The sequence below is a fragment of the Oryctolagus cuniculus genome, chromosome 10, assembly GCF_964237555.1.
Source record: "Oryctolagus cuniculus chromosome 10, mOryCun1.1, whole genome shotgun sequence".
NCBI classification, from domain to species: domain Eukaryota; kingdom Metazoa; phylum Chordata; class Mammalia; order Lagomorpha; family Leporidae; genus Oryctolagus; species Oryctolagus cuniculus.
Genome location: NC_091441.1, coordinates 66704101 through 66725699, shown reverse-complemented (window position 1 = coordinate 66725699; position 21599 = coordinate 66704101). Strand labels below are relative to the sequence as shown.

The 21599-nt window shown below is 42.8% G+C and overlaps 1 protein-coding gene across 7 annotated transcripts in view; it reads left to right on the top strand.

The window, feature by feature from the left end:
• PPP4R1 (protein phosphatase 4 regulatory subunit 1) overlaps nt 1-21599 on the top strand; it is an 84277-nt gene that overhangs the window by 53593 nt on the left and 9085 nt on the right. For all 7 annotated transcript variants that reach the window (XM_070050488.1, XM_070050487.1, XM_070050486.1 and 4 more), the window contains 6 exons: nt 313-440; nt 8287-8813; nt 14879-15051; nt 16325-16420; nt 18406-18591; nt 19863-20024. In XM_070050488.1, coding sequence (XP_069906589.1) covers nt 313-440; nt 8287-8813; nt 14879-15051; nt 16325-16420; nt 18406-18591; nt 19863-20024 — 1272 coding nt within the window. The remainder of the gene's footprint in view (nt 1-312; nt 441-8286; nt 8814-14878; nt 15052-16324; nt 16421-18405; nt 18592-19862; nt 20025-21599) is intronic.

The following is a 21599-nucleotide window of genomic DNA, read 5'->3' as shown; positions in this document are numbered from 1 at the left end:
GCAGTAGAAGATGGCCCAAGCACGTGCTTCACCCTGACCTAGCCCTGGACATTGTGGCCATTTAGAGAGTGAACCAATAGATGAAACATTGTTCTCTGTGTCTCTCCCTCTGTCTCTGTAATTGTGCCTTTCAAATCTTTTTTTTAAGAAAATGCTTTATTATTCTATACATGGTTTGACTTTGGTGTATGAAAAGTTGATTATTAAAATATGTATAAATCTATGTGTATATAAATATACATGCATGCTTATATGTAAAAAAATATAACTCTTTATTCATATGTTTTATTATTGTCCTGTGTTTCTTCCTAGGTTCGCCAAGCAGCATTTCAGTCTCTGGGACCCTTCATTTCCACTTTCGCTAATCCGTCTAGCTCAGGCCAGTATTTCAAAGAAGAAAGCAAAAGTTCAGAGGATATCTCAGTAGAAGACAAAACTAGGTATTATTTTAAAACTTTGTTTTCCAGTTTTACTGTTTTCCAAATTTACTGCTTGTAAACATCATTTCTTTTTGGAGAGTTGATTGCTCCTCTTCGATGTAAAAATTGGTGAATATTTTGACAGTTTCATTTTAAATGCATTTGTTTGTTGTCTCTTCTGTGTGTAATGAATGTGGAGATGCATTTAATCTACCTTGATTAGTTCCTGGCCCATGGAATACTATGTGGTAGATTGTGTAACATTTGAATAAACTGATTTAGTAAATTATCTACTTACTGAGCTATTTATTGATGTTTAGAATTCACAGGGTTAATTGTTGCATAATTTAAAAATTTGTTTTTAAGAAGTCTAGTTTAGGAATATGTTGTCCATTGCTGTCTATTATTTTCCCTTTTCAGTCAGTTCAGTTGTGGATCTTGGATTCTTTGGCTACATGATGATGAATGTAATCTCTCAGATGAGAGGGAAAACATTTTTAATGATTAGTACCAAATTAATGTAGTTACTAACTAGAATATTGAGTTTTTAACCATGTTAATCTAATAGGGCAGCCACATTTTAAAATAAAGCTTAAAGAGTTAATTCTGAGTTTTATTTTGGCATTTTTCTCACATTATGAATTTTCTATCAAAGTTTAGTGTTTTTAGTTTATTATTTCTTAGGGAAAACACAGTTCAGACTTAGTGCATGAGAGATGTGCATAGACTTTCAGTGTCATGCACTTTACCTGAGTACATGTTCTGGAACAGTCCCTACACTAATGATAGAGTTGTGTTGGTGTCTTGTCCTTCCCTGTGATGCTAATGGATATTTTCTTCTGTAGGTCTTGATTCTGTGATACTTGCTTTCTTGATGTTTTGATTTGGCAGTTCTTCTTTCTTCTCTGCTGCCTTGTTTTAACTTTTTGCCCGTTTTCCTACTTTCCTGCTGAATAGCCAAACATACCTGAGGTACTGTTTTTTTGTAAAGGAAGAAAAATCACTCTGCACCTGTCTCCCTAGCCTGCCATGCCTGTTGGTTCCTTTGAAATGAAGTGCGGCAAGGAGTTTGACACAAATGATGATGGGGGAAATATTTTCTGTTTTTCATTTGTGAAGTCAGTGTACTGTTGTATTTTGTATTCAAGTGTATTAAGGATCATTGTGTAACTTTTATTTATTTTAAATCTAGAGAGGGTCAAGTAAGAGAGCATAAGTTTTCAGAGAATTATAAGAGACAGAAGATGGCATGCTTTTCTGTGAAAGGCCAGCAAATATTTTCATTCTCTGTCACAAACACTCTGCCTTTGTGGTGTGAAAGCAGCCATCAGCATTACATAAACAGATGGGTGGAGCTGTGTGCCAATAAAATTTTATTGATTAAAAACAGTTGGTGAGCCGGCGCCGTGGCTCAATAGGCTAATCCTCCACCTTGCGGCGCCGGCACACCGGGTTCTAGTCCCGGTTGGGGCGCCGGATTCTGTCCCGGTTGCCCCTCTTCCAGGCCAGCTCTCTGCTATGGCCAGGGAGTGCAGTGGAGGATGGCCCAGGTGCTTGGGCCCTGCACCCCATGGGAGACCAGGAAAAGCACCTGGCTCCTGGCTCCTGCCAGGATCAGCGCGGTGCGCCGGCTGCAGCGGCGGCCATTGGAGGGTGAACCAGCGGCAAAGGAAGACCTTTCTCTCTGTCTCTCTCTCACTGTCCACTCTGCCTGTCAAAAAAAAAAAAAAAAAAAAAAAAAAAAAAAAAAAAAAAAAAAAAAAAAAAAAAAAAAAAAAATAAAAACAGTTGGTGTGGCTGTCAAGGCTGTGTTTGCCGAGTGCCTGTACATAGCAAGATACTTAATTTCCTTAGTTCTCCTTCCATTATAATGAGGTATGTTTTATTGTCAAGTCAGTTCTGTTCACAGTGTTGGACTTTCGCCGATTATTGGACTTTACTTGTGTTAATGATGTGGTAGAGGGAAGAGATGAGTTCCTGGCTACGGAAGGAGTTGTATTAAATGTTGTGAAAATTTGATGTCCCGATTTCATGAAGTAGTCCTATGTATTATTTCGTTCTAGGACCATTAGTTTGCTCTTCTTAAATACTGCACTGGCTTTTGTTTTTAAGCCGTCTGAAAGCTGTTGTGCTGTTGTTTAAGATTGATTGAGCATGCGAACATTAACTGAGCACCTACTATGAACCAGATGGGAAGCTAGAACTTGATTCCTGTTCTCACAATTCTTTCAGTTTCCCCGGATTCAGATTTCTCAAACAAATACATTACAAAGTTAGCAAGCTCTTGTTAGTATATTTCCACTATTGTGTATTCATTGTGTGGTGCTTCAGCTGGCCCTGGAAACATTTACTGTCACCCACTTCTCTTTGGAGCATTTATTGCTTACAAAAGCCTGACCGTTTGCATTAGGTGTATCTCTCACTCATCCTGGGTTAGGCAGTCAGTGCCTCTCTAAAAGTGTTGATAAAGACTCTCACCAGAAACAAAGTTAAATGTGCAAATTAGCATTTTACAACTGTAAAAATAAGCCTTCTCTTCCGTGTCCAGTGAAACCATTAGATTGCACATGCTGTGAGCTTGGTCTGCCCTGCTTTGTGTTCTTGCCGCTGTCTGTTGGGAAGCTGCCCTGTCCGCCTGTGCGCTCATTTAGTCCAGAGTGTCAGAGTGTTGGCGTCCCTAGACTCATCACCTGTAAGAATCCTTTCCTGACTTTTCCAGGAAATTCAGAGCTTTTGTCTTTTGCCATCAGTAGCACTAGGATGAGAGCACTGATCTTGAATCGTATCTTTTTAATTATGCATTTGCTTATGTCATCCACTAGGCTCCAAGCTCATCCTTATATGAACATTGTCACTAGGCCTGACACATTATGAATTATTCTGAGAAAATGTGGATTTCATGTGACAAACCTGAAGTAACCAAACCACTTAGGCTGTTTTTGGTCAACCTAACATAATGCCAGTTATGTGAAAATAAAGTTGATTATTGGCACAGACTTGGAAGCATTTCATTAATGTTAAAACTTCATTCAGCAGAACTTGGAAAGTGTATGCTGGCGAGTTAGCTTCGCTTTCAGCTCAGGACACAGTGCTGCTGTAACCAGATGTTCCACAATCCGTTTTCTCTTTGAAATAACTACACTCAATTTTCTGACTCTGTGGGTACAAAAAGAAGTTTACAGTTCTTTTTGAAAAACTTCTGACCTGCCCTCTGGTGCTCTTAGGAGATAGAATAATTCTCTCATGTAGAATCTTATGTCTTAATTTCACAGTGAAATTTCACAGTGGTTTTTGTTTTATGCAGTAGCATTAGATTGGGGTGAGCATTTGGCATAGTAGTTAAGACACCACTTGGGATGTCTGCATCCTGTATGGATTTGAGTCCTGGCTCAGCTCCAATTCCAGCTTTCTGCTCAGATGCACCCTTGCAGTCAGCAGTGATGGCGCAAGTATTCAGATCCATGCCACCCACATGGTAGACCTGGATTGATTCTGGCTGCTGTGTTTGACCTGGCTCAACCCCTGCTATTGTGGCCATTTGGGGAGTGAACCAGGAGATGAGAGATCTCTGTCTGTCTGTCTCTCTGCCTTTCAAATAAATAGAATGTTTTTAATTAAAAAAAAAAAAATCTAGTGATTAACAATATCGGTATTTGGCATTTAGCAGCTTGAATGTTACCCAGCTCTAGGAAGAATCAAAATTTAGAGAATTTTTACTTTTGACAGCTTGAAGCTGTGCATGCAGTAGTTCCTCCTGGAATTTAGTAACTAGAGATTTTTGTGTGTGTATCTTCTAGTTTTCTCTTAAAAACCATATTACAAGGTTTAAGTTTTAAGAAGCTAAAGCATTGTATTTTTTGGACAAATGAAATTACCTGACAATTTTCCTTTTGGTTTGCTGCTAAGAGTATTAAAATTTAATCTTAACCCTGAGGCTGAGAAAGTGATCAAGGAACTTCAAGCCTCTGGAATAATTGTGTATACTAAATGACCTTTTAAGTTATTTTTTCTGTGTCTTAAATGAAAGTTTCATGAATTCTGTATACCCTTTCACAGATTCTCCAAATACTAATATTTTACCATATTTCTGAATAAAGCAATCATAACTTTTTTTGAGAACTCTTTAAGAATGTTTTAGACATGCTATTTATTTTTAGAGAAATTTATTTATTTGAAAGTCGGACTTTAGCAGAGAGGGTAGAGGAGAGGCAGAGAGAGAGAGAGAGAGAGAGAGGTCTTCCATCCGATGGTTCACTCCCCAATTGGCTGCAATGGCTGGAGCTGTGCCAGTCTGAAGCCAGGAGCCAGGAGCTTCTTCCAGGTCTCCCACACGGGTGCAGGGGCCCAAGGACTTTTTCTGCTTTCCCAGGCCATAGCAGAGAGCAGCCAGGTCTCAAACCAGCGCCCATATGGGATGCAGGCACTTCAGAGCAGGGCGTTAACCCGCTGCGCCATAGCGCCTGCCCCAAGACATGTTATTTCTTTTCAACACTCTTAAATACCACTGAATATTGCCTCAAAACATAAGACATTAGAACATAGCTGTAAGAGTACCAGTTCAAATCCCAGCTGCTACACTTCTCATCACACTCCCTTTATTTATTTATTTATTTATTTATTTATTTATTTATTTTGACAGGCAGAGTGGACAGTGAGAGAGAGACAGAGAGAAAGGTCTTGCTTTTTCCGTTGGTTCACCCCTCAATGGCTGCTGCAGCCGGCGCACCGCGCTGATCCGAAGGCAGGAGCCAGGTGCTTCTCCTGGTCTCCCATGCAGGTGCAGGGCCCAAGAACTTGGGCCATCCTCCACTGCCTTCCCGGGCCACAGCAGAGAGCTGGACAGGAAGAGGAGCGACCGGGACAGAATCCGGCACCCCAACCGGGACTAGAACCTAGTGCCGGCGCCACAGGCAGAGGAGGATTAGCCTAGTGAGCCGTGGCGCCGGCCATCACACTCCCTTTTAATATTCCTGGGAAAGTAGCAGAAGATGGCCCCAAGTATCTGGATCCCTTCCGCCCTCATGTGGAGACCTGGATGGAGTTCCAGTCTCCTGGCTTTGTCCTGGCTCAGCCCTGGCTGTTGGCATCATTTGGGGAGTAAACTACTGGAACAAAGATCTCTCTCCCACCCCTTTGCTCTCCCTTTAGAATAAATAAATTAATTAATTAATTTAAAAAATCTTTGGGCTGATCCTAAGCCAGGAGCAAGGAGCTTCTTCTAGGTCTCCCACATGAGTGCAGGGGCCCAAGGACTTGGGCCATCTTCTGCTGCTCTCTCAGGCACATTAGCAGGGAACTGGATCAAAAATGGAGCAGCCATGCCTCGAACCAGTGTCTGTATGGGATGCAGGCACCACAAGCAGCAGCTTTACCTGCTATACACCAGGGTGGGCCCCCAAGTAAATCCTTTTTTTTTTTTTTTTTTTTGAAGATTTATGTATTTGATTTGAAAAGCAGAGTTAGAGGCAGAGAGAGAGGTCTTCCATCCACTGGTTCACTCCTCAAATAGCCACAGTGGCCAGAGCTGAGTTGTTCTGAAGCCAGGAGCCAGGAGCTTCCTCTAGATACAGGGGCCTAAGGACTTGGACGATCTTTTCTTGCTTTCCCATGCCATAGCAGAGAACTGGATCAGAATTGGAGCAGTGGGGACTCCAGCCGGTGCCCATATGGTATGCTGGCACTACAGGTGTTAGCTTTACCCACTATGCCACAGTGTGGGCCCCCCCAAATCTTTAAAAAAATAGCTATAGTCCACTATCAAAATCAGGAAATTACCATCGATAGAGTACTATTACCTGATCTGTAGATTCCATTCAGAGTCAACCAGTTATCCTGGGGCCGGTGCTGTGGCGCAGCAGGTTAACGCCCTGGCCTGAAGTGCCAGCATCCCATATGGGCGCCAGTTATAGTCCCGGCTGCTCTTCTTCCAATCCAGCTCTCTGCTGTGGCCTGGGATAGCAGTAGAAGATGGCCCAAGTCCTTGGGTCCGTGCACCTGCGTGGGAGACCCAGAAGAAGCTTCTGGCTCCTGACTTCGGATTGGTGCAGCTCCACCCATTGCAGCCATCTAGGGAGTGAACCGTCGGATGGAGGATCGATCTCTCTCTCTCTCTCCTCTCGTAATTCTGACTTTCGAATAAATAAATATTTTTTAAAAATAAAAATAAAAAAATAGTTAACCTGTGAATGTCCTTTATAACAAAAGGAGAAGAAAAGACATATGTCTTCATGGACCAAATGGGCGTGAGTGTGTGGTCTAGCAGTTAAGTTGCCAGATGAGGTGCCCCTAACCCATATTGGAGTACTGGGTTTGAGTCCTGGCTCTGGTGCCTGATTCCAGCTTCCTGCTAATGCAGGCAGCAGTGGTAGCGCAAGTGATTGGGTTCCTGCCACCCACTCATCGCTTCCACTCAACCCAGTCCTGCCCTGGCTGTTGCTGGTCATTCGAGAGGTCAACCGGTGGATGGGGAACTTGTTCTTTTTCTCGTGTGTGTGTGTGTGTGTGTGTGTGCCTTTATTTATTTATTCATTTGTTTCAAAGTCAGCATTAGGGAGAGGCAGAGACAGAGGATCTTCTGTGGGGAATAAGGAGCCAGACCCAAGGATCAAACCCAGGCTCTGTGATGTGGAATGCAGGTGTCTTAATTGCTAGGCTAAACACTCACCACAGGACTGCAAAATTTTTTTGTACCAACATAAACTTGTCTTTTCATTCCATTTTTCTCTGAAAACTTTTTGAAGTATTTTCATGTGATTTCCTTAATTCCCACATTATTTGCTATTGCACATGGGATAAATTCCACAGGTATTTAATGTGTAATAATGTCCTTGTGACATTTTTCATCCTTGTCATCCCCCATTTCCCTTTGTTAGCTGCTATAAACTTGTTTTCTGCATGCATTGTGGCTTTTCCGCTAGCTCTTTCGTTTGTGCTGTTTGTTTTTTGAATTCCTTTTCCTTCCCATCAGCCTCATGAATACTCAACAGTTCTTGTAAACACAGCTCCTGTTGCTCCCTCAGAAGCCTAGTGATTCCCCTTGCCTCCCCTTCACCTGTGCCTCTGCCGTCAGTCATTCGCTTCTGTGCTCCTCCTCCTGTGTGCCTCCAAAGCAAGGTCTAGATCTCATTAATATTGGAATCCCCAGTACGGAATTCATTTCTGGCTCCTAGTAGGTGTTCAAGAAATGCTAAGATGTTAAATTTAATTGAGTCAAATACAAGAGTTAATAAAGCTATCTTTGGTCATTTAGATAAAACCTATCAATAATCAGTGGGCTTAACTGGGGAACTTATACAAAGCTCTTTTCAGTTAAGTCAGCATGTCATTTTGGAAAAACCTTTGGGAGTAGAAGTGAAAGTTGTGGAAAGACTCAAATTAATCTTTCAATTATACTTGAACAAATTTTAATATACTCTGAGTGTGAATCAGTATCTTTTCTACTGTTGCATGGATTTTTTTCCTACCTTTTTTGATGTAAGGAAATGGGTTTTAATTTTTAGCTTGCTGCTGTGTCATTGGAGCAAAGTAGCAGTACAATAAAAATTGTATATATCTTAAAATGCATTGTAATTATTTCTGTGCTATTTAGTTATTTAGTATTGAAATTTGCATGATATTATAATCCCCAGGATTCTTACACGATATCTTCTCCAATTTTATATAGAATTTTTGAATAGTTAACAGGTGTTTGCATCTCTGAATACAGAAACTGATGGAAAAAGCATTATAATAATACACATAAACTGCTCAGTTTGAATATGTAACTTACCAGAAAGTTGTATGTAATATCTCCTCTCCCGGTGATTATTTTTATACTTTGATGTTGTTTTCTTCCTCCCTCCCCCTGAAATGAAACATTATGTAAAAGGATCAGAGATCAAGAGGTCCCAGAGGATGTGCACCTCAGGCCGGAGGACGTCCCTTCAGATCTCAGAGTCACTACCTGCAGTGTCGGCCTGGAACACACAGCAGAGGAGCCTGCTGCGGAGATATGTAGGAACTCTCCAGGTGAACTGAGTGTTCCAGTGGACAGCTCGGAGCTTTGTGCTTTGTCCTCAGCATCTCATCAGGAAGCAGCCAGTAGTGAGAGGGATAAAAATCCTGGTAACTACAAATCTGCATTTCGACCAGAGGTTGGCAGCAGCTCGCAGGATTCAGCCGTCTTAGATCAGGAACTGTACAACTCTTTCTATTTCTGGAGGACTCCTCTTCCTGAGATAGACCTAGATGTGGAGCTTGAACAGGACATTGGGAAAAACCTCAGCCCAGAGAGACCAGAAGCAGCATCTGAAATCCCCAGGCCAGGTTCTCCAAACATTACCATGGCCACCAGAAAGGAACTTGAAGAAATGATAGAAAATCTCGAGCCCCATATTGATGACCCCGATGTTAAAGGTATGGACGAGTCGACCAAGTTCTTCATTCTAGCACTGATAATAAAATGTTATTTTCTGACTTTAAAAACATTTTTCTTTCCAGGAAAAATTGCCTACCTTTAAACATGGCCATCATCATCATATATTCTTAGATTCTTTTTGTAAATATGATGAATCTAGTTTTAGTACATTTAATTTAAGGTTGGCTCCTAACTGTATTCAATACTGTGGTTTATACAAATGTGTTGACTTAACAAATTCCTGTGTTGGAATTTTTACATTATTCAGTGTTGCGCATTTTCATTTTGAGTTTTGCCTTAACTATTTTGCTCTATATCTCATTAGCTTTTTATAAAATAGAAGTGTTTTTTATAAGGGAGAGCTGTGGTCTTAACAGTGAGTGGAAATGTTTGTTTTCCATGGACTGTGATGTTTTAAGTGCTGTAGGTTTGTTTGTTTTAATTGGGAGGCAGAAAGTGAGAGAGCGTTTTGTATCTGCTGGTTCACTCCTCAGTTGCCCTCAAAGGCTGGGAGGCAGAAACCAGGAGCCAGGAACTCAAGCCAGGACTCCTAAGAGAGTGGCATAAAACCAGTTACTTAAGTCACTGAAGCTGTCCTCCGGAGCTTCTATTAACAGGAAGCTGGTCAGGAGCTGGATCCGGGTGTCAAACCCAGGTACTTCACTGTGGGATGCGGGCATCACAACTGGCTTTTTTTTTTTTTTTTCCTCATTTGAAGGAGGACAGAAAGAGATCTTCCATCAGCTGGTTCACTCCCCAGGTGGCTGCAACGGCCAGGACTGAGCCAGGCCAAAGCCAGGAGCTTTTTCCAGGTCTGCCATGTGGGTGGCAGGAGTCCAAGCACTTCTGCTTTTCCAAGGCTATTAGCAGGGAGCTGGATCGAAGTGGAGCAGCCAGGACTTGAACTGGCACCCATATGGAGTGCTGGTGTCACAGGCTGTGGCTTGACCCACTACACCACAGCACTGGCCCCCTGCTGGCTTTTTAACTGCTAAACTAAATGCCCACCCCATCTTAATATTATTTTTATCTTATTTATTTATCTGAGAGGTAGAGGTGACATTTTTTGGTTTTGGTTTCTTTCCCTTGAGTTACACATAGTATCACCTGGATTCCTATTAACAAGGACCTTAATAGTTGTTCTAGTGTTAGTATCTGAAAATAAAATGTTTTCTTTTATTAGATGGAAAGTGTGTTCTAAGTATGGCAGTATGAAAATGAAATGACGTTTCTCACTCATGGTGAGGAAGAGGGTTGCAGTCAGTGGGGCCAGCGCCTGGTGAAGGTGTTGTTTCCACTCCTTGGAGGCCTTAACCCTCTCGATAATTCGTCATGATCATTCAGAGAAATTTGAAATGCCATTTAAAACAAAAAACAACTTTGAAAAATCCTGTAACTACAACTCTTCAGATCTCATATGGCTGTGAGTTGGTTTTTTTTGTTTTTTTTTTTTTTCTTCCTTGTTGATTCTAAAAACTAAAATGCTAAAAGTGCGTTTGCTCAGTGTTGGGAAGTTCCCGTCTCTGAGGTGGTGCCTTCGGGGTCCTCCTAAAGCACGCACAGCATTGTTATGCTCAAACTTTGGAAACTGCATCAGTGCTGCTAAGGTAGCACTTTCCTTTATTTGGCTTTAGTTTATTGTGATTTTTAGAGGTTTTCTATTATAATTTAACACATGGAGGAAAAATAAATGATCAGATTAAAGGCTAATTCATATCCTTGGGTGTTGGAAATTATTTTAGCTGATGAATGATCATTTTGGCTTTTTCTAACCTTTGTTTTTTAAGATTTATTGGAATATAATTTGTATCAGTAAAATTCAACTTTCTGAGTGGGTAGTTCCGTGAGATTGGACAGTGTATGGCCAAGTCACTGCCACCACAGTCAGGACACAAACTTTCCCTGTGCCCCTCGTAGCCAGTTCTCCGTCCAGCCCAACCTCTGGTGAACGCTGGTCTATTTTCTGGCCTCATGATTTTGCCTTTTCCAGAACTTCGCTTAGAGAGAGTCAGGCGACAGGTAGCCGTTTTGAGTCTGACTGTCACTGAAACCTAATGTCAAAGATTGGTCCTTGTTGCCGACATCAGTGGTTTGCTCCCTTTTTATTGTTTTCTGAAACCACGGCAAGCAGAGGACTGAATATTTTTTTTTTAACTTTTACTTAGTAAATATAAATTTCCAAAGTACAGTTTATGGATTACAATGCCCCCCCCCATAACTTCCCTCCCACCCACACCCCTCCCATCTCCCACTCCCTCTCCCCTTCCATTCTCATCAGGATTCAGGACTGAGTATTTTCAGCAGAGCACTCTGTTTTTCTTTCCCTCTCACGGTGGGTATCTTATAGTTTTACTATCACAGCTTCATTCCTCAACTGGGGGCTTGTGTAAATTTTTTTTTTTTAAGATTTGTTTGTTTAGGGGCCAGTGCTGTGGCATGGCGGATAAAGCTGCCGCCTTCAGCCCCATCATCCCATATGAGCACCAGTTCATGTCTCAGCTGCTCTACTTCCAATCCAGCTCCCTGCTAATGCACTTGGGAAAACCACAGAAGATGGCCCAAGTTTGGGTTCCTATTACCCTCATGGGAGACCCAGAAGAAGCTCTTAGCTCCTGGGTTTGGAGCAGCCCAGCTGTGGCTGTTGCAGCCTTTTGGGGAGGTGAACCAGCAAATGCAATCAATCAATCAATCAATCAATCTCTCTCTCTCTCTCTCTCTAACTCTAACTCTGCCTTTCAAACAAATAAAAAAGAGAGAGAGAGCTTCCATCCACTCACTAGTTCACTCCTCAGCTGGCCACATGGCCAGGACTGGGCCAGGCTGAAGCCAGGAGCCTGGAGCTTCCTCCAGGTCTCTCACAAGGGTGGCAGGGGCCCAAACACTTGGGCCATCTGCTACTGCTTTTCCCAGGCCATTGGCAGGGAGCTGGATCGGAAATGGAACAGGTGAGACATGAACCGGTGCCCATATTGGATGCCGGTGTTGCAGGTGACAGGTGAAGTTTTACCCACTACACTCCGATGCCAGCCCCCATGTCATTGATTTTTTTGCCCCTCCCTGCCCCCATCCTGCCATTTTCCACATTTTATGACAACCCAATGATACAGGAAGCACTGAGATTTTCGTTTTGTTTATAAACTAGAATCTGTTCCACAATCTTGCCTTTATGGCCTCCCTCCATTCCTTCGTTTTCTTCTACCCCGTATGTGGAGAATTGAGGCACAAAGAATTATGTCTGAAACTAAGGATGCTCACAGCTAAGGATAGCTCTTCAGTAAGTGTTTAATGTCTTTACAACTTTCATCTTTTCATTTAAGTCTGTTATGTATCAGCTTCAGTTTAAGTTCATCAAACTTCAATAACTCATGTCTTTTTTTTTTTTTTCTTAAATTCCATTTTTACGGGGAAAAAACGATTGCCAGGCCTAAGGCTTTTCTGGGAGCTGTCATGGTAAACACTACTGGGTCTCTGATATATAGTAGGTAGTAAGTTGAGAAATAGAGTACATGGTTTTAATATTTTTTCCCTCCAACACTTGGCTCTGGCCTGGCCCAGTTCCGGCTATTTCAGCCATTTGGTTAATAAACCAACAGTTGGAAGATCTCTTCCACCCTCCTATCCCTGTCACTCTGCCTTTCAATTAAATCTTTAAAAAAAAAGACACTGGTTAAGATGCCCACATTCCAGATTAGAGTCCCTGGGTTCAAGTCCTGGCTGTGCTCTCAATTCCATCTTCCTGTGAATGCATACTCTGTGAGGCAACTCAAGTAATTGGGTCTCTGCCACCCACAGGGGAGACTAGGTTGGGTCCTGGGCTCCTGGCTGCCACCTAACACTGGCCCAGCCCAGCCATCGGAGGCATTTGGGGGAGTGAACCAGTGGATAGGAAACACATGTCTGTCTATTTCTCTCTCCCCCCTTCTTCTCTCCCCCTCCCTCCCTCCCTCTCTCCCTCTTTTCCTCTCTTCCTTCTTTTTTTTTTTTAATGAAATACAAATTCCTTTCCAGTTTAGGCCCAGTGGAAGAACTGGGCCCTTTTAGCAGTCTCTCTCTTTTTTTTTTTTTAATGAAATACAAATTCCTTTCCAGTTTAGGCCCAGTGGAAGAACTGGGCCCTTTTAGCAGTCCTGGTCAAAAAATCATTAAAATCAGTAAATTGTTAGTAGGAAATTGTAGAGGAGTTAGAGGTTAGGAAGGGTTAGCTCAGCCATGCCAGCCTTTTCAAGAAAGGAGTAGATGTGATGATCCCAGGAGGCCCTGATTTCTAAGCATGTGTCATTGAGGACTGCACTTCTTCATGAATCTTGGGTTTAAATGAGCGAAATGTGTCTTCCACAGGTGTGTGCTTAAGTTGCTTGGTTTTCCTCACTGGGTTCTTCTCTGCATGTGTGTGCCTGATGAATCATGTTGAACCACAATGGTCTGGATTGACGGTTTCCACCCAGAATGTTAATTTATTGACTGTGTGAGAGACATGGCCTGAACTAGGAGGAGATTACCAGTTCCCCTTGTGTTCTTGGATCTTGGTGGACAAAAATATTTCAGCAACTGTGTCTCGGAATAGCAATCTAAGACTGTTAGTAAGAAAACTAGCATCAGATTTTGGTGATGCTCACAATTTTTCAAATCCGTTGCTGCATAACTGGTTCTTGGATTTCAGTCTGTGTTGTGGGTGAGATGCAAATCTTGATGAACACTTGTGTGTTCAGTTCCTTGCATCCTTCAGGGAGGTCAACTCTGTGTCCAGGCAACACTTCAGCAGTCACTGAGCCTAGATTCTGTTGTGTTCTCTGGCTGGAGTTGTGAATTCTCGCTGGGCCCCATCTTCTTTGTATCAGTTTTCTAAAGATACTGAGTTCACAGTGTAACTCAATTTGTATGTGTTTATGAACAGACAGATCAGAGTTAACATGGACAGAGTGAAGGGAAGTGCACTGTCCATGTGGAGGTGAATGGCCTGTGTAGTAAGTCCTCCTCTGTGAAAGGCTCTAATTTTTATTACTTCCCAGGGAACAGTAGGGGTCATACTCACACACCATGTACCTTGTGTGGTACAAACATCTTAGCCTTTATGTATTGCGCAGTATACTTTGAGCTGTTTTATTTTGGTTGGGGAGCACTCAGATGATTTTTTTAAAAAAATAAATAAGGGTTGGTACAAACTGCAATGAAATTCTGCGAAGAATGAGAACCGTGCATTAGCACTTGGAGTGAGCAGCACTCTCAGTTACTTGATTTAGCAAGTAATGAGCACCTAGAAAAGAACCTCATCCTTTGTGTCTCCTGCATGTCGTATTGGGTTGTCTTAATAAAGCACTGTAATGATTGCCCTGTTTAAATACATTTGAATTTTAAATGGTCATATTTTGAACATCCAGGTGGATTGTAATTTGGAGTAAGTGCTGAGCAGTACTTTTGGCTGAATTTCACAGTTATTTGGGATTGGAGATTGGAAGAATGTTTTTTCTTAATTTTTAATCACCACTATAAGGGAGGCAGTGCTAGTGCCCAGGTTTAAGAACCACTGCTTGATAAGTTGCCACTTTGGTTTTCTGCAAGCAATACAGTGCTCACTGGGGATCCCTGGTTTGGGGACAAGGTATGAGTTTCATTTTCAAAAAGAAATTGGGGAAAGTAAACTGGAATGAGCTATGAAATGTTGAAATCTTTGTCATTGCCATTGTTTTGTGTTGGCAGGGTGTGTGGCTGCTCTTCTGCTAAGATAGCGTAGTAAGTAAGCCTTGCCAGTCTGATTCACACACTACCAAACATAGCGACTCACCCTGAACTTGACTCCTTTAATACACTGGACATGCCTCCAGCAATTAGATAGCATCTCTCTTTCATACTAACGCAGAATAATGTACAGTAGTGGATAAATGTTTAATCTCATGAAAGCATATTAGTTTTCTACTTTTTCTCTGAAAAACTAATGATTTCCTACAGTAGAAATTTTTTTCAGCTGTTTGATGGCAATGTCAAAAAATTACACCTTTCATTGGTAGTGTGTAAAGCAACTGGGGAAGCTTGAACTTGCTCACTGTGTGTCCTCCTCTGCCCACAGCCCAGGTGGAGGTGCTGTCCGCTGCACTGCGTGCATCCAGTCTGGATGCCCATGAGGAGGCCGTCGGCATAGAGAAGAGAAGTGACCTGGAAGATGATCTGGGTATAAATGAGCTACCAAACTGTAAAATAAGCCAGGATGATTCTGTGCCTTTAATCAGCGATGCTGTTGAGGTAACGAACTCTGTCAAGTCTTGCCCACGTCTGAGAGCAGTTTCGGTCAGAAGTCTCTTGTTGGGGAGGAGGTGTAGCTCATCACTTTGTCCTTAGTGCCTTCTGTTTGTTGCTGGGTTTTCAGCTCTTCCTTTCGCATAAAGCAACAATAGTCTTTCTCACCATGGCCTGTCCTTGACACAGCAGTGTCCTTTTAAATGCCTGGAGTGGCAAAGCCCAGGCCTGTCTCCGTGACCACTTGGTAGACCCAATGTTGACTTAGCTCACTGCAGTGAAATAGTCTTACTGGAAACAAAGCCCTTTATCAAGAGTGATTAACTCTTTCCTTTTCTTTTTGGAGAGGTGCTTTGTTTCTGATCGGACCATTTCACTGCAGCGAGCAACACAGTATTCTGAGTGGAAGATCGGGACTTGAGGCCGTGGTGCGGAGGGCCAGTGGCATTATCTGGACTCTGGAGTGTGAGGGTGGGTACTGCCACTAGCATCGTCTTCGCTGCCTACCTGTAGCTCCTCTGTGTAGCCCTCCCCTCATTTCCTGCTCCATCCTCATGAAGCCGGCATCATGTGCTACCCTTGTTGATGTGAGTGTGGAGAAGGACGGCATCGCAGCTAGTCTGGCCTTAGCTGCTGGGCGCTGGGCTTAGGAAAGCGCCTCCGCGCACACTGTGGGCAGGGAGAGACTTCGCAGCACCTCACTGCATCTCTGTTCTGATCGTTGTCAGCTGACATCGGTGCAGTTAGAAGTCTGTGTAACACCAGTGCCTTGAAATCAAGCCCTGAGCGCTTACTGGAGATTGGACTGTTATGATCTGTCTGCATTTGGGAAGGTTGTTTTTCTTGAGTGTTTTAATTCTGTTTTTTTTTTTTTTTTTTTTTTTTTTTTTTTTGGTAAAAAATTGGTGTTTATGAAAATCGTACTAACAGCCTTGCTAGATAGTAGAAGCAGCACTCTGTCTGCCCACGTGGCCTCTGAGGCAGCTGACGGACAGAACCCTCTCAGCACTGTTTTGTAAACGGGCTGATCTGTGATACTTGCTTTCTAGTTACTGTTGGTTTTCTGGAACTCATGTTCGTGCATCCCATTCAGCAAGTTTGATTTAAGGCAGGGACGTGCTTAGGAGGTCTTAGGTATGTTTGTAAACGTTTTAAAACACGACAGATTTGTATGTATTTGTATCTTTGGGCACTCTTGGGAGGTAAGTAACTTAGTAAGATTAAATGGAGAAAACGTAGAGCCGGGACACTGCTTTAATTGGGTGCTTTATCCTAACAGAATATGGACTCCTCCCTTCACTATATCCATAACGATTCAGACTTGAGCACCAACAGCAGCTTCAGCCCTGAAGAGGAAAGGAAGTCCAAAATCCAGGTAAGTGACCAGCCTCTTTCTCCTGTGTGCATGTCCGTAGTTCCCTTTTAAAGCCCGTTTCGGATCTGGTATAGTCTTCCTTTGTGAGTGCTTTTAAGATAGAAGAGACAAATGTGCAGTCGTCCTTTCTTCCCCATCGCCCTGGAGTCGCGCGCTTCACTCAGTGCGACCGGAATCTCGGTTCCGGGGTGCCCTCACGGATCTGTGGGCACCCGAGCTTCCACGTGTGCCCCCTTTTTGTCTTTCAAAATCAGGTGTGGTCCTGCCATCCTGCTGAAGTTGCTGAGATTCACAGAATACGGCAGGATTTCAGAGATTCAAATGTGCAAAGAGGCAGGAAGCCAGGAGGAAAGTGCCGTTGAGAATAGGTTGCCTTCCTTTCCTGGATTCTGAATGGGGAGGCGTGTGTGTGTGCATGCAGTCACCGCAGTGTGGCAGGTTGCGCTTTGCCTTTCCTTTTTTTTTTCCCCCTATAGTTGTATCTTGGAGCTCTCCGGTCATGAGCTCCCACAGCGCAGCAGCAGAGGGTTCACACAGCGCCTCTTTACAAAAAAACTTTGTATGATTTGAAAGGCAAAGAGAGAGAAATCTCTCAACCACTGGTTCATTTCCCATATGCCTGCAACAGCCAGGGCTGGGCCAGAACAAAGCCAGCACTCAGAACTCCATCCGGGTCTCCACATGGGTGGCAGGTACCATCTCCTGTTCTCTCCCAGGGTGCTCATTAGCAGGAAACTATAAAAGAAGTGGAGCCAGGTTTGGAACCTAGCCATTCTGATGGGCTGGTGTGGGGTACAGGTATCCCAAACAGCATCTTGACCTCTGTGCCGTGACTGAAATCATGGCACAGGTGCTTTTGGTTATAGTTTGGTTTTGTTGTTGCAAGCAGTGCTGCATTCATTGTGATTGTCTACCCATGCTTGGTTCTGGGACTGAATTATTGTCAGGAGTGGATATCAAGTCAATGTACACAGATTATCTTATTCTTTGAATGAATTTCATGTTCATTTATTTGTTAAATAACTTACAGGTAGTAAGTTTATGGTGCTCAAGATTCAGAAAGGAAAGCAGGCTGCAGTGAGTTTCCTGCTTGGTGTTTCTCCCCTGTTGGTCCACTTTGCTGCTTTCAGGTGTCCTTCTGCAGCTGCATTGGACACACAGACACATGCATTCTTCTGTCCCTCACATTTATGCAAGTCCTCATATGCATACACTCAAATGTTTTATGGATAGGACTTAAATTTCCATCTAATTCAGGCAGGATTTCGTTGTTTTTTTAAAAACATATTGCTAGTGTACACAAGACTACCTGTTTCACTCACTAGGGTGGGTGTACATCAGACTCTCATCTCTGCCTGCATTGAAAGGTACTGCTCTGTCTTTTAATAATCCTGATTGTCAGGACCGGTGCTGTGGCATAGCGGGTAAAGCTGCCGTCTGCAGCGCCAGCATCCCAAGTGGGTGCCAGTTCGAGTCCCGGCTGCTCCTCTTCCAATCCAGCTCTCTGCTCTGGCCTGGGAAAGCAATAGAAGATGACCCAAGTCCTTGGGTCCCTAGCACCCATGTGGGAGACCCAGAAGAAGCTCCAGGCTCCTGGCTTTGGATAACCCAAGCTCTGGCTGTTTTGGCTATTTGGGGAGTGAAACAGTGGATGGAAGACATCTCTCTCTGTCTCTTTCTCTCTTTCTCTGCCTTTCTGTAACTCTGTCTTTGAAATAAATAAATCTAAAAAAAAAAAAAAATCCTGAATGTTTTTTAAGCTGTTGTCTAAGATCTTAATTTATAATTGTCCTCCTAGAGTTGCTTTTGCTTATTTATAGATTTCCCATAGCGTGTGTTTCTTATGAATTCTTTCCAATTTTAGGTACTTAGAACTGTGATAAAATGCATATGCTTAAAAGTAATTTTGCCTAATATTGTGTTTAAATGGTTGAAAAATGTGTTTAAACTGCACCAAATGTGTCACTGTCATCTCTCCTTCATAGGATGTTGTACCCCAGGCTTTGTTAGATCAGTATTTATCCATGACTGATCCCTCTCGTGCACAGACGGTTGACACTGAAATCGCTAAGCACTGTGCTTACAGCCTGCCAGGTGTGGCCCTGACGCTGGGCAGGCAGAACTGGCACTGCCTGAGAGAGACCTACGAGACCCTGGCGTCCGACATGCAGGTGAGGAAGCACCTAGGAAGGAACGGAACATGCGTGTGGAAGGGTGATGTTCTGGCTTTCAGAATCTAAAGGATTTCTGTTAGTGTCCAGTACATAATTGGGGTTCAGTAAATTATGTATGAAAGAGCTTAAAAGTAACACCGAGAGCTAGCGTTCTGCTCTGATTCTGCAGTTTAGCTGCTTCATTTTGCCCCAAGGCCTTAGAAGTTGTCATCTTACTTAGTGTGCCCGAGTTCCTAACTTACAAATAGTTACTGTCCAAACTTTACCTGTAGGTTAATTCTTGAGAATATAGGATTTAATTCCCCCTCCCCCAGAAATTGTTATAAATGCTTATTTGATTTTTGCACTATAGATCCCAAGAGAGTTTTTCAACCTATGAGAACTGTAGTGTGTTCAGCACGGTTGTGAAAGTGGAAGAGGCGGAGCAGTGCACATCCTGCTGTCCCATGCCCTGGCACCACTTCTCAGCACGGAGCTACGCAGCTGGGCGGCTGGGAGTAACTTTCGATCTTTATTCCATGGAACTCTAGGGATTCCTATGGGATAGGGGCCTTTGGCTGCCAGGGTAGCTAGGCAGGCTCCCAACAGCCGGGCTCCGGTGCCTCCCATCCCCTCCAGGGCAGAATGTCTCTGAGACACACATCCATCTATTCTCTGAGAAGGGCATCTCCTAGCTGGGGAGGGCAGTGAGCGCTTCCTATAACCTGCTTGTCTGTAGGTCGAATTTTAAGTTAAATAGCAATGTAAAAGTTTTAAGTTTAAGACAACATAGAGGAAAAGATGTTTTTAACTTAAGGTTTTCAGTAATACAGTAAAAATTTCTGTTTCAAAATTGTTTTCCAGGCCTGTATGAAGATGATTTTCCTGTTCTCAGATTTCTTAAATTGTCAGTTCCTCATAAACAAGTTTTGCTGTTTTTTAATCCATGGTAGGCAGCCCAGAGTCTGAAAGGGAGCAGTGGAGTTGGGGATGACCCTGGGTACTAGTGAGCCAGGGCTGGGGCCGCACGCTCAGAACCCAGTGTTCCGACAGCTGCAAAACTGTTACTTGTTGTTTACAGGCAGTTTTTTCCTTCATAAATTAAAAGAGATGATAAATGTTGTAGAGGTTTAAGTTTTTTCTGTCATCATTTTTTGACACATAATAGGCATTAAAAACTTAGTATCTATTATTAAAACTGTAACTTACATTCTGATTTAATTTTTCTGAGTTAATACTTGGAGTCCTAGCGAGGCACTTGCTGACTAATGCAGTTTTTGTTTCTGCAGTGGAAAGTTCGAAGAACATTAGCATTCTCCATCCACGAGCTTGCTGTTATTCTTGGAGACCAGTTGACAGCTGCAGATCTGGTTCCAATTTTTAATGGATTTTTAAAAGACCTTGATGAAGTCAGGATAGGTGTCCTTAAACATTTGCATGATTTTCTGAAGGTAACTTTCAAATTATTTTTCTTAAAAACATTAAAATTCCACTGTAAGTCTGAAATCTTTTATATTCGGCTGTCACCAAGATGGATGCCTATATGTTTCCTTTGAGAAAATTTGGCCCTGAGTTGATGATGTGACAGAGTAGTCCCATTCTCATCTGCTTTACTGGTATCATTTTAACTTGAAAAAACACCAAATCTTAATGTGTGTGAGAGACAGGAGTTCTAACCACTGAGTCCACCATGTGGACGGCAGGGACCCAGCTATTTGAGCCGGCACCTGCTGCCTCCCAGGGTGCCCATGAGCAGGAAGCTGGAGTGGAGAGCGGTGTCAGAACCCAGACTAAGTACTTCAGTGTGGGATGAGAGTATCCCAAGCGGTGGCTTAACCATGGCACCAAATACCTGCTCCCCATTGTAATTTTTTAAAAGATCATGCTAAATTTCACTTTTAGATGTTAGATCATGGTTCCAAACATTTGTACCTTTTTTCATTTTCAAAATTATTGAATAAAATGGGTTTTTAAAAAATGTTCGTGAACCTTAAATGTGGTGGCATTCTGTGTGTTTCAGGAGATCTTTGATGAGGGATTCTGATCTGCTAGTCAATGAATACGTCTGACTTTTTATAAATTGTTTAATCTTGGAATGCTGTTATTAGGACATTAGCCTTGAAAATGAGTCCTAGAACTCTCAGCTTTGAGTTGTAAAAGTAGTTGTTATCCTACTTTCTAAAGTTAGCATTGTATTAAATTTTTGTTTTGTTCCTGTTAGAATTTCTCTGATTGTCCCGGTGAGATCCTTTCTAGCTTATCTCCGAGAATCCAGCCAGAAAGCTCACGTTAAATGTAAATGTTATGTCTCTTTCATTCTCTTTAATTTTAGAACTGTTTCCCTGGATTTGTGGTCTTGAATGGCATTGACATTGTCAAGAATCCATTTCAGTTGTGCACAGTGCCCCCAGTTTGAAGTTGTCTGCCGTGACAATGTTTGCTTCTGGGTAAACAGGCTTTTGCAGACACATTGTCCAGCTGAATGGGGCAGCATGTGTTTTCCAGACACGTCACGTCTGGGTGACACCATGGTAGTTCCGTTACCAATCTGACGTCACTTGTAGCGTCAGTTTGGTTTTTCCATTTCCAAGGACCTTTGACCTTTGACCTTTGTGACTGAGAAGTAATTGGTGAGCTGGTGCTTCTGAACTCCCATCTCCTTCCTGGTTCGTGGCCAGTGCTTTGGCCGTCCTCACAGGACTCTTGGCTGAATCAGTTGTCACTGTTGCTTGTAAAATGCTGATTGATTATTTTCCTGCTTCCTTCTACTTGTTATTTGTTAACATCCCATGGAAAGATAAGCTATCCATTCTCTCCCTCCTCCTTTTTGAAAGTAGACTCTCAGTGTGTGGTCTGGGGTTTTATTCAGTGTAATATTAGCCATTTCTGTCATCTCTGCCTCTCAGCCACCAGCAGGGGGCAAAAGAGCACATTCTCCACCTGCAGCACCACTCACAGACAAAGCTTTGAAGTCTGCCGCTTAAACACTGCATCTCATTGTCTTCCTCTTCATTTCCCCAGCGGCC